Genomic DNA, 12,534 nt, shown 5'->3' on the forward strand with positions numbered 1-12,534 from the left:
ACATTCAGACAGCTGGCAGACGCTGGTTTGACAGTGTTGCTAGGTCTGCTCATTATAAGTCTCTAGTTGCTGGTTGCTTTTGTTTGGGCTTGTTTCTGAAGTGTGGTTGCTTATTTGGCCTTGCTTTCAACATTCTTTTAGAAAATAACTAATGTAATCGAGCTCAAGTTGTGAAACGTTTGGGCTTGTTTTCATAGACCTGGTCACTTGTTTCACTAACTCACTTGGCAACCGGAGATATTTCCTCTTGGTGTGGTGCGATCATGCAATGATTTCTCTCACCAAGCACTATTACTAGCTTTGCTTTGGAGTCCATTAGTAGGCTATAGGAATTGAGAGTTGAGATTGAGAGATGGTATTTAGTTCAAATGTGCGACGGAAATATGTCTCTGGGTAATTTAGGCCTGCTTCTGGAAGTTCTGCACTGTAGCATACTAGACAGAGGTCCATGCTACAATGGAGGATTTACCACCAACGCAAAAAGATTGAGCAAGCTCAGTTTTTCATTGATGGGTTCCGCCAGCCCTATCGATGGCAAGCGTCTCATTGGCTCCCGATGCTTTCCCCTCTCCCAATCAGAGAGGGGAAAAGGAGGGGACGTCATGATATCGAGGCATTTATAAGGGCCAGGAGAGGGGCCGTCTATGCCCGTAGTTTCACTCAAGTTCTTTGAACCCCCCCCCCCCTCCCCCTTTATATAGTGCGTAATAAAGTTGACTCCGGTAAAGTTGGAATAGGATAGGATGTAATAGGATAGTCTACGCTACGGTACAATACGATACACTGACAGAAGAGGAATTAATCGAATTGTCAGTCCTCTAAATTTGGCCATCATCCATTTTCTTTCATGCCCCGTCATTCCAGTCTCTCCCTCTGTCAGTGAGGTGTAAAGATGAATAAATAACCTATATATCATTTGGAGATGGCAGATTAGAGCAAGGCATTGTACGTCTGGTTGGCTGAGGTATGTGACCATGTGTGAATGAGCTTATATACTATTTAACAGCTCTTCTGATTGCTTCTGGATTACCCCCCCTCCCACCACCACCTTATTGCCATTTGTTAAGCGGAGACCAGCAAAGCTAGTGCCATTGGAAATGGCAGGAGTACAGAGGACCCAGCTCTCAGCTGGGCAGACTGGACGAAGGGACACAAATAGATGTAAGTGTGCTGGGGAGGGTTGGAGCTTCCCTGTTGAACTTGGGTCACAGTTTCAGTTCTGTAGCTGGTTTTCGGGTCTGCGCAAGTTGTTGTCCTTGACCCACATGCAGCTACGGGTGTTGTAATAGATAACTACAGTATGAGCAGGTGCAAGTGAAGGGCGGCTGTGTGTGCGCACGTGCTCTTCTGGCGTAAATATTCTGCATACTGTAGGCCTACATGCATTGTGGTGACTGCAACTCTTTGGCCCCAATCTTGAGGGATTGTTTGTTTCGCAAAAGACTAATGTGTTTTTTTTATGTTGATCTAAGCTCACTTCTGCTCATCCATATGTTTCCCCTCTCTCTCTCTCTCTCTCTCTCTCTCTCTCTCTCTCCCCAGTCGATGCTGATGAGATTAAAAGGCTAGGGAAGCGGTTTAAGAAACTCGACCTAGATAACTCGGGCTCGCTCAGTGTGGAGGAGTTCATGTCCCTTCCAGAGCTCCAACAGAACCCGCTGGTTCAGCGGGTCATCGACATATTCGACACAGATGGGAATGGGGAGGTGGACTTCAAAGGTGCGCAAGCACACACACACACACACACACACACACACACACACACACACACACACACACACACACACCCCACCTCCCTCTCACTCTTCCCCATCCCAGTTACATTTGAATATAAACATAAACCATATAAATATAAACCACAAGTGTTATGGGTCTATAGTATACTAAATAAAGTTAGTAAATCAGTTTTATTGTATGTTTATTCTATGTTGGATAACATTTATTTCAGTTTTTCTTTTTCTTTTTCTTTTTTTTACTTTAAATGCAGAGCATGCATATTCACAATATGGGATTGCATGTTGTCTGTGGACACAACAGTACAGTAACTATAATTGAAAATATGGTTTGTCTTATTTTTCAGGAGAGCGCTGACTTGGATTGTTTTCCCCCTAACAGTTACAATTTCTATGCATTGCATACAAGAAACCTTTGGTATTGGTCTGTCCATTTTCTGAGCCCATTGAATTAGAAAATGGACCTGTGCCCAGCACTTAATAAATGGTGCTGCAAAACAAGCCAAATGTCCTCTAGGCTGAGAAAGGCTCAACACTTTAGGGTTTTGGCAAACATTAATCACACAACATCATTAACAAAAGAAGATCTCGATAACCAGGGACTTTGGCCACGCGCGTACACTCTCTTTGTCCTCTTTGTGTCTGCATTACAATCTTATATATACATTCCTCTAAGAGCCGCATCCCACTTCCAAGCCCATTCACGCCCCCTTTACATCGACTTCAACTCATAGGTAGAGCGTACGGTGTTGGTAGAACGTAAGGAATACCGCCCATAACTCTATCATTGGCCCCCCGTTGCCATGGTGACCGCCGTCCATTGGCTCGTATTCCCAGCTATGGGACCGGCGGATCCAATTTCAACCGAGGGGGGCGTAGCCAGAACACACACACACACACACACACACACACACACACACACACACACACACACGCAAAAATAGCTAATAGTTAGCTCACAACTTTTCTCTTTCACCTCAACTGGAAGTGCGAACCTCTAGTGCATTATATCTGCATTGCAGTACTAATGATTTAAAAGTGGTTATTGGTGGTGCCTAGTGCTTTTTTATATTTTTTGTATAGAATTTATATTGATTTAATTGATCAAATCTTTGTATATTGCCTTTTCAGGGCTATTTGTTTTTAGAATGAATAAAATATCCTGTTCCAGGAATTCCCATTTTTTTAAGTTCCTTTGCATTACTTTAAAAATGATGTTTAACTTTGGTATAACACATCCTTTGGTTTTTTAGGTGCCTGGCCATGATATACACTGCAAATCCAAATATTGAACTAAATGATCTGTATCTGTTGCAGCAGTGATCTGTGAGTGGGGAACATGGAATTATATATATTTTTTCTCTCACCATTCATTCTGCCTGAAGAAACGGGTCTCAAAGGGGAATGTGAAATGACTTCCTTCATTCCCTTTCCATTATGTCAGTAAACATATGGAACAAATTGTATGGTTACCTATAAGTGTAAGTAGACCCCACTCAGAGCACAGGAACAACTGATAAAGATGATTGACAATATTTTGACTTATATCATGGAAGGTATCTTTACAATTACAAACCAAAGGTTCTACTAAAGTTCAACAACATTTTAACTCATCCAGTGCCAAAACCGAAAAAGTTCGGTTTTTTAAAACGTATTACATATGCCAAAACCGAATAAATTCGGTTTTTGAAAAAAAAAAAAAAAAAAAAAATTGAAAAATAATTTTTTTTTTTTTTTTTTTTGGACCCCATCAAATCTAGTGAACATGATTTCAATCGCGATTTTGCATGTTCCACCCCCATACAACCCCATCTAACATACAGGGCAGCCATGTTTGTTTACATAACATGTAAAACATAATGGCGATTATCTCAAGAATGCCTGAACGGATTTCCAATCGGATTTTTTTGTTTGAAAGCTGTGAACAAACTGCACAAATCCACTCCAATGCAATCCAGGATTGCATTGGATTTTTTAGAGCTCATTCTTCTCTGTTTTTTTCCCATGCATGAGGTGTGCAAGGTTTAATCATGGCTAAGTTGACGAAAATAAGGCTTCTAAAATACTTGGTAGCCAATAGCTAACTTCAAGCTAACTTCATCCTCTTCCTGTACATGCACAAAGGAAAGTGTTCAGGCAAGTCATGGCTGCAGGGCTTCTGCATATACCAGCATATCTCTATGGGATTTTCTATGGCACCTGGGGCACCCTCTAGTGGTGAACGGGTGGCACTAAAAGAGTTAACTGAACATTTTTATAATGGGTTAAAAGCTAGTAGGTACTAAATGAATCCCAGCTCAACAAAAACAAATGTCCCTTTTCCTAGAGCAAATGTTACTGACTGTCACTCTTCCCCTCCCAGAGTTCATCGAAGGAGTCTCACAGTTCAGCGTCAAGGGGGACAAGGAACAGAAGCTTCGGTGTAAGTAGAGCTGCAAATCTTCTGCCACCTTGAAAGAATCCTTAAAAAACACATGTGGACAGAGGTGGCACTCAGTGGTTGGGACTCCCTAACACCATTGCCAAACCATTTCCACCCTGGTCCCCTTACCCAAACCCCATCCAAGTCCTAAATAAAACCCCAGGCCATAACCCTAATCCAGCCAAACGCAAACCTCCCCCTGACATAATCCCAAATCCACACCAACCCCAGCTCCTTCCACAAACCCAACTCAACCTCTACCACCAATCTAACCCAAAATCCTTACCCCATCCCAACACAACACACCCCCCCATTACCCGTGTTAACACTGACCCCAGCCTCTATCACAGCCCATAACCCGTTTCCTGTCCCTAACCCTGCCACCTCTGGAGCCACATGTGTCACTTGCTGGTGGGGGTTTGAGTCTCGCCGGAGCTTTCTCTCCTGTGTCTCCCCTGTTCTGTGTTCCTCTCAACGTTCCACTCAACCAACGAAGGAGGAGAAGTACCTTGAGAAAATAAGTAAAACATTTTATTTATTGTTGGAACTGTCTTTGAACAGCGTGAAGGTGACTTTTTCTTTTCTCTTCCATATACAAAAGGCTGCTAAGTATGTTATGGTCATATCATGTCACTGGTGATTAATTATTTGATTTTTTTATCTACCGTTTTTCCTTTTCACTTCTGTTTTTGCTTTTGTTTTCTTTTTTTCTTTCTTGCCCCGTCCATCCTCATCCTTCAGTTGCATTCAGAATCTATGACATGGACAAGGACGGTTACATCTCCAACGGCGAGCTCTTCCAGGTGCTCAAGATGATGGTTGGCAACAACCTGAAGGACACGCAGCTGCAGCAGATCGTGGATAAGACCATCATCAACGCTGACAAGGATGGAGACGGCAGGATATCCTTTGAAGAGTTCTGTGCAGTAAGTCTGTCTGCCATCCGTCTGTCAGCCCACGGGGATATTGTTGTTGTTACATTGAAGTCTAATCTCAAAGGGCAGGAAATTGCTGACTTTGAAGTGTGATGTCAAAGGCTTTGAAGAATATAGGCAAACTTGGATGCGTTATAGATCCATATTCCATGGCCTTTATGTTATTAACACATTGCACGCTGATATTAAATGCTTACCGGCGCACTTACCGGCGTGTGCGTTGTGCTAGCGAACATCGCCATGCATGACAGGCACACATGTGATCTTTAGGGTGGTGAAGTTTAATCCAAACCGCGACCAAATCTGACAAAGCCAGGAGACAATAACATGGTTCCTGTTTACATGCAATGCCTATAGGGTTTTGAAACAGTGACGAGAATGGAGCACTAAGCAACAGATCTGAATGAGGTAATGCTTACGGCCGGATCGGCCGCTAAGCTTGATGGGAAATGTAGTGTTTTTGCTCACCTGGCACCAAAACAGACCCTATTTGGCACCTGTTTACCTGGTAACCATGGCAACCAGGTAAGACGTTCCCAGACGTCTTAAGGATTTCCTGGCAACCTATTTAAGAGTTAGTGTCGGATGAGTTATGTTTAGTTAGTCCCCCCAGGAATCCGCGGAGAAAAATTCTTGATTCCGCGGAAAACAATCCTGATTCTGCGGAATTATGTGGTGAACAATTCTTGATTCCGCGGACATTAAAAAACAACCTAAAATGACCAGTTATCAAGTGAAAAATGATATAGTTCTAATAATCAAGTAAAACCCTTCATGAAATAGCTACAATTAATTGTAATTAGTAGTTAGAATAATCAAATAATCATTTTTGAGAATAAAAATCTAATATTAAATCTATATTTTTTTTAATTGTTATTGTTTTTAATAATTACTTTCTGTTGCAAAGACTATATTGTCATGCAAACCCTGCCAATAATAACCACATTTTAGAGGATAGCCTACCTACTACCTAGTATGGGTGTAATATTTATTTATTCTCCTCTGCATTGTTATTGCCAGGACCATAGAGGCATAGAGAGGAACTATAGTTCAGGACACAGTTTCTGTCAGGAACGAATGTGGGACCGGACCAATACAGCGTCAGTGCAACTATAGCAGGAGGGAAGCTAAGCTATTCCCCCAGGCTCTGTATGAGGTTGCCACTGGCCAGACCATGTACACATCGTTTTATAATAGTAGTAATGACTACTCCCGCCGCTCTGCTGCCACTCGCGACCGTTATTCCGCGGACGTCAGAAAAGTCCGCGAATGGCCGAGAATTCCGCGGGTGGTCGCGAATTCTGCGATAAATACCGCGATCGCGGAATCGCGGATTCCTGGGGGGACTATTTAGTGTTAGAAACTAACTGAGGTGAGTAATTGTGGAGAGGCTTGTCTGATTGGCGATTATGCTCTTTGTGATGTCATTTTATGGTGCGAGCATTTCATCAACTAGGATCTCTCCCAGCTGGTTCTGGGGCCCAAAATGTGTACTGGCTGAATAGCTATGCCTTTTTAGACCATATAGACAGCCAAAATCTGTTGTTTATTCATTGCATGCAGAGCCCCCTTATGAGTTTGAATCATTAACCAGCACAAATAGTCGGGGAGCCACAGGCCCAAAAGCTCAAAGACTGTGACGTCACGAAATACCTTTTATTTTTGTTTTTTCTATCCATTTGGTCATTGCGACCGAAGGTCGCATGAAGAACCGTGTCGCTTGAGTGTCCTTCCTTCCTTCCTTCCTTCCTTCCGTAACCTCTGTGATGTCAGTGTGATGTCAGCGAGTTGTGACATCACTTCCTGTACAGGGCGGCTACACGAAATGTGGATAACACTATATATGGAGATAGTCCAGTCCATCATGTCATATGGGACTACCGTCATAGAAAGCTCAACGTTGGGCATTTGGACATATACATGGAGAAATGGAGCGAATCTGTTTGGCCTAAACATGGTGATGTGGATAACACTATATATGGAGATAGTCTAGTCCAATATGTCATATGGGACTACCGTCATAGACAGTAGCCATTGTTAATCCGGAGTCAATGGCTGACTGTCTGTACAGGAAGTGATGTCACATGACATACTTTTTATGCCCATATATGAGTCCTAACATGGAGATGTGGATAACACTATATATGGAGATAGTCTAGTCCAATATGTCATATGGAACTACCGTCATAGACAGTAGCCATTGTTAGGTCGGAGTCAATGGCTGGCTGTCTGACTGTCTGTACAGGAAGTGATTTTTTATGCCCATATATGAGTCCTTCTGTACCACATCTCCATGTTTAGGCAAACTCCACACAGAAAGGCCCTATCGCCAACCCAACCTAGGGTGTGAACGATAGGGCCTTTCTGTGTGGAGTTTGCATGTTCTCCCCGTGTCTCCTAGGGTTGATACCCTCACAAAAACATGAACAAACTCCCCCCAGAATGACAACAACTAGAATCGTCAGAGAAACGCTGTGGTTGGCCAGATGGTCAAGAATTGGCGCGACCTCGCCCTTTAGGGCGAGGTTGCATGTCACCCTGAGGTCGCATTCCACCCTCAGGTGTCTTACTAGTTATAAGGTGCACAGAATGAGAGGCCTGCTCTGCCGGAAACATTGCGAAAAAACAGTTATGGCCATTTGTATATTCACTGTCCCATCGACTTCACTATACAGGAGGAAAAAAGTCTGTGAGGAGTCAAACTAGGGGTTCTTCATGATTCTGAATCCATTGCAAGCATTTGTTTTGCATGAAAAACATTCCTTGGGCTAGAAAAGGCCCCACAAAACTGTGAAAAGTGATGAGTCATCGCCTTTTTTTCGATGAGCCACCATGGCTCAAATGGCCATAACTTTTTTTCGCAATGTTTCCGGCAGAGCAGGCCTCTCATTCTGTGTACCTTATTGACCAAATGAATAGAAAAAACAAAAATAAAAACTACTAAAAAGGATTGGGATCTTTTTTGTAACCACTGCAAGATATTCAGCAAAGTATGTTATTGTTTATTATATTTTGACACTAACTTTGGCAATGTAAACGTATGTTTTTCATGCCAATAAAGCTCCTTTGAATTGAATTGATTAGATTCCAATGATACTATTTCATATACTAATACAGTACATAATATCAGTTTGTCGGTGTTGTCAAAGTGCATGAGGCTAGACCTAGCCCCTAATCACAAAATAGTTAAAAATAGCACATCTACATTAAAGCGTTTCGTCGCTTGTCATCATACAAATAAGCGTATAGGGCTTAAGTGGTTAAAAACGTCCGCCTCCAAACCCACATGTTCCCCAAGCTCGCCTAGGTTTTCATCCAGCCAGAGACTTGATGATGTGCCTCCCCGCTCATGCCGTCTCCCACTCAACTTCCTTACTGTCTCAATATGGAAAGAATACTAAGAGGAATGGACTGCCCACTCTCAGTTGAAAGCAAAACATTTCTGTAAAAAGTTGAGCAATAAAACATAAAACATTCTTGCGTTGAGAACAGCCTGGAGACAGTCTGCGGACAGACACAAGCCCTAATGGCTCTGAACATGTGATTCCCTTGGCCTCGTTGAAAATATCAGCCCCCCAATATATCATTTGTATAATAACCGTCTCATGTAGGCCAGGAACTTGTCTTGGTCTGAAACATTTCCATAAATGAAAGGCACCCGCTTCTAACGACAGACATAGGGGCCCACATTTTGACGGCTGTATCTCTGGAGCCTTGAACTAAAAAGGCTCTTGTCCTTGCGGGAGTGTATTTTCAGGATGGCTTGAAAAGAACATGAGATCCAGTTTTAACAAAGGAACACTGTTCAAACGCTTGAAGGTTTAAATGCAAGGGACGCGTGTGTGAGACATGATTTAAGACCGCCTTGCTATAAGCGCCCCGGATCTGTGTGAGGATCAGATGGCAACAAATGTGTCTAAAAATAACACAATTGTGAAATTAAAAATACTTGATCAGAGGGTTAGTAGTAGCCTCAGAAGCAGAGTAGAATCGTTTTTTCATACGTTTGAGATAGTACTTCATTTGTTACTGTTACTGTTGTAGTGCATACAGTACATACAGTGCATTCATCATTCTCTGGGCCGATCCCAAACCTAATTATCACAACTTCAATGGCCAAACAAAGATGCTCTTATAGTGTGTGTGTGTGTGTGTGTGTGTGTGTGTGTGTGTGTGTGTGTGTGTGTGTGTGTGTGTGTGTGTGTGTGTGTGCGTGTGCGTGTGCGCGCGCGCGCGCCAGATGGACAAAACAGGATTGCAGACAAAACCCGGATGCAAGACACGTCAGATGGTTTCAGAGAAATTGTCAACCACAAAAATGCCTACCAAACTGACTTTCTAATGCTTTGAATCTTCTATCCTATTGTTCCATGCTCAAAGGAAATATAAAAAAAAACATCTTGGAATAATAGATAAATAAGCATGGAATTCATGAGAAGATATGCAACATGCTCTCGGTTTGCCTGGAGGTTGCATGTGTCAGTCAGAATGTTTTTAATTGTTTTCTCTCTAAACCAGGGGTAAGCAACCTTAGGCTTGCTCGCTGTTCTGTGTTGCAGCCAAAACACTGGAATGGAGAGAATTATTAGTGACAGAGGCAATATCGGGCATTCACAATGACACAAATATCTATTCTAACTAAAGACAGGTCTTAATGCAGACCGACTAGACATGGTACAACTAGGCATGGTTAATCATATCAGTTTTATTTATAAAGCACATAAAAAACAGAGTTGACTAAAGTTCTGTATGACATGTTGATAAAGCTTTATAAATATATAACAGAACAGGAGGTCAAGTGTGAGGGTTAATACAGAATAAAATTAAACCTACTGTATATACATCAACACAAGCAGACAATAAAAGAGGGTGTCGTAGACATGGAGAAGAGTTTGGAGAAAGGGTGTGTTTTGAACAGTGTTGGGCAATATTACTTAGGAGAGTAATCGTTACTTATTACTTATTACTCCTTGGAAAAAGTAATAATATTATATTACTTATTACTTGGAATCAAGAGTAATATGTAATATATTAAGTTATATTACTTTTTTTTTCTTTTTCTTTTTTTTTACTGCAAAATCTGTTTAGACAGCTCCTTTTAGAACTGAATCCAATTTATTGGAACAATAAGAGTCTCTGAGATGCGATTAAAGAAATTATAATTGCAGGCTTTAATCACATTTTAATCACACATCAATATTTGACCTGGGAACAGTTAGAAACTTTTTTAATGGATTTTGGTATAGGCCTACAAGCGAATCAATTAATAATTAAGACATAATATATAACCCAACCCATTGCTTATTTTTTATTACATTTAAAACTCTCAGCTCTGTTGAAGACCCCTGCCTATATTATTTTTAAATAATAGGCTACATATTTTCTTTTCTGCCTAAAAAGTTTAGGCTATTTTAGACGTGAGGTGCAGGGGCTCTGGGTGTTCCCACTAAGGAAAGTAGGCTTTCAACTCCCTAAAACCGTCTATTTCGGTGAGTAGTTTTACATTTTACAACAGACATGAGGCTTATTGGGCTCAGACACGTAGCCTTACATTAAGACGCATTCTGCCGAGACTTTCGCATTGTGACATTCGCCCCACAATGCGAAAGTCTCGGCAGAAAGCGTCTTAATGTAAGGCTAGAGGCTACGCTAACTGGCTAACAGCAGCAACTCAGTCCGCAGTGGTCCATGGTGGTCCCGCTGAGCTCACGGACCCCTCCGCGGTGGAGTCGGGCGGACCCCCGCGCGACGGACCCCCCCGCGACGGACCCCTCCGCGGCCGAGAGGAGTGCTTGTAGATTGTAAATGTCCCATTCATGTAAGCGCGTCGCACGCTATGCTCTCTCTGTGACTGTGACAGGCAGCGCAGCGCTGACACTGGACTGGTCTCATGACATAAGCCACGTCATAACTGTGCGCACTGCGCAAATGACTGATCTACAAGCTACATCGCATCTCTGTTAGATGTATGTTGATGTCTTGTAGATCTGTTCTTTTTCGGCAATCGGCTAAAATGGCTAGTAACGGAGTAGCGAGGCTTTTATTTTGCGGAGTAAAGCGTTATATATTACCATTTTTTTTAGAGTAATACCTTACACTACTCGTTACTGGAAAAAGTAATAATATTACAGTAATATATTATTAGTAATTCGTTAATGCCCAACACTGGTTTTGAATCTTGATTTAAAAGGTTTCACGGTGAGGCCTCAGTCAGGCCAGAGGATCTATTGTCCTAAAGGTGTCCAGGGGATAGAATAGTTTGGTGGTGCTAGTCCATTCAGGGCTTTAAAAAGGAAAGGCACAGACTTTAAAATCAGTCTGAGGGAACCAGTGAACAGAGGCCAGTGTAGAGGTGATATGGTCCCACTTTCTAGTGCCAGTCAGGAGTCTATTGCAAGTATTTACATACACCGAAAAGGCCACATAAAACCTGAGTGTGACCTTCTTTTTAATTAATTACTGTAGCCACTTGGTCGTGATACAAGTTCAGATATTGTCAGTATTCTTTATCAGTGAGAAGGGAACACTTGTCTCTCTCCATTCACTCTCATTGTATGCTGAAATAGGTTTCCATTCACTCGCATTGTATGTATCCTGTTCATTTCTTTGGGGAAAGCGGAATAGACATGAATATGTTTATTACCCTTTCAATTTGAAAGATATATTACACAGATACATTATCTGTGAGAGTCAGTCTGGGATGAAATTGATAATTTCTTTCAAATCGTGCAGCAATAGACTTGGAGGCCTTGCCAAATTGGATGTTAACTAATGTTAAAGTGTTTGATACAGTCTATATTGTACATCATAATATAAACTAGATGTAGCACTGTACCAGATCATAACACTAACCCATCTTGTGTTGTTGATTCTACATAAATGCTTTGCCTCTTCCCCCTAGGTGGTTGGCGGTCTTGATATACACAAAAAGATGGTAGTTGACGTGTGAGCGTGCCTCCTGCTTGCAAATCCCGGCCCTACTCTTCCTCAACACTCGCTTTCTTCTCCATCTCTGAGGATCTGCTCAAGACGTCTGGCAAACGCTCTGTGTAACTCAACGGAAGTATTCTATCTCTCTCTCTTTTCTTCTCTCTCTCTCTCTTCCTCTTCTCTCTGTGAAGCCACTTGTTTGTTTTTTCTTCCAAAAACCACAAGCCTCGTGAAGTCAACTTTGAAGTGTTATTGAACTGTAATCCTCTCAATAACAGACTGAAGGACAGCTGCTTCTCAATTGTAAGAGCATCTCCAGTTGGACGGATGGATAGAGATAGATAAATAGATAGATGGATGGATGGGATGAGGAAGGGAGATGGCGAAGAGGCTGGTTGGCTTGTTCATATTTCGTTGTTTCTTTTTTTATTGTTATTTTTGATATTTATTTTTGTTCTTGTCTTTTATAAAGAAGAAAAAAACACCAGTATATCTGTGGGTCGCTTGACAGGGG

The 12,534-nt window shown here is 41.9% G+C and overlaps 1 protein-coding gene across 1 annotated transcript in view; it reads left to right on the top strand.

Annotated features, from left to right (window-relative positions):
* Nucleotides 1-12,528, top strand: part of LOC308296821 (calcineurin subunit B type 1) — a 44,917-nt gene extending 32,389 nt beyond the window's left edge. The window contains exons 3-6 of the mRNA XM_080740150.1: nucleotides 1,543-1,719; nucleotides 4,096-4,155; nucleotides 4,897-5,081; nucleotides 11,992-12,528. Coding sequence (XP_080596276.1) covers nucleotides 1,543-1,719; nucleotides 4,096-4,155; nucleotides 4,897-5,081; nucleotides 11,992-12,039 — 470 coding nt within the window. The 3' untranslated portion in view covers nucleotides 12,040-12,528. The remainder of the gene's footprint in view (nucleotides 1-1,542; nucleotides 1,720-4,095; nucleotides 4,156-4,896; nucleotides 5,082-11,991) is intronic.
* The last annotated feature ends 6 nt before the right edge of the window (nucleotides 12,529-12,534 follow it).

Source organism: Nannobrachium achirus, assembly GCF_963921795.1.
Source record: "Nannobrachium achirus genome assembly, chromosome: 13".
Lineage (NCBI taxonomy): Eukaryota > Metazoa > Chordata > Actinopteri > Myctophiformes > Myctophidae > Nannobrachium > Nannobrachium achirus.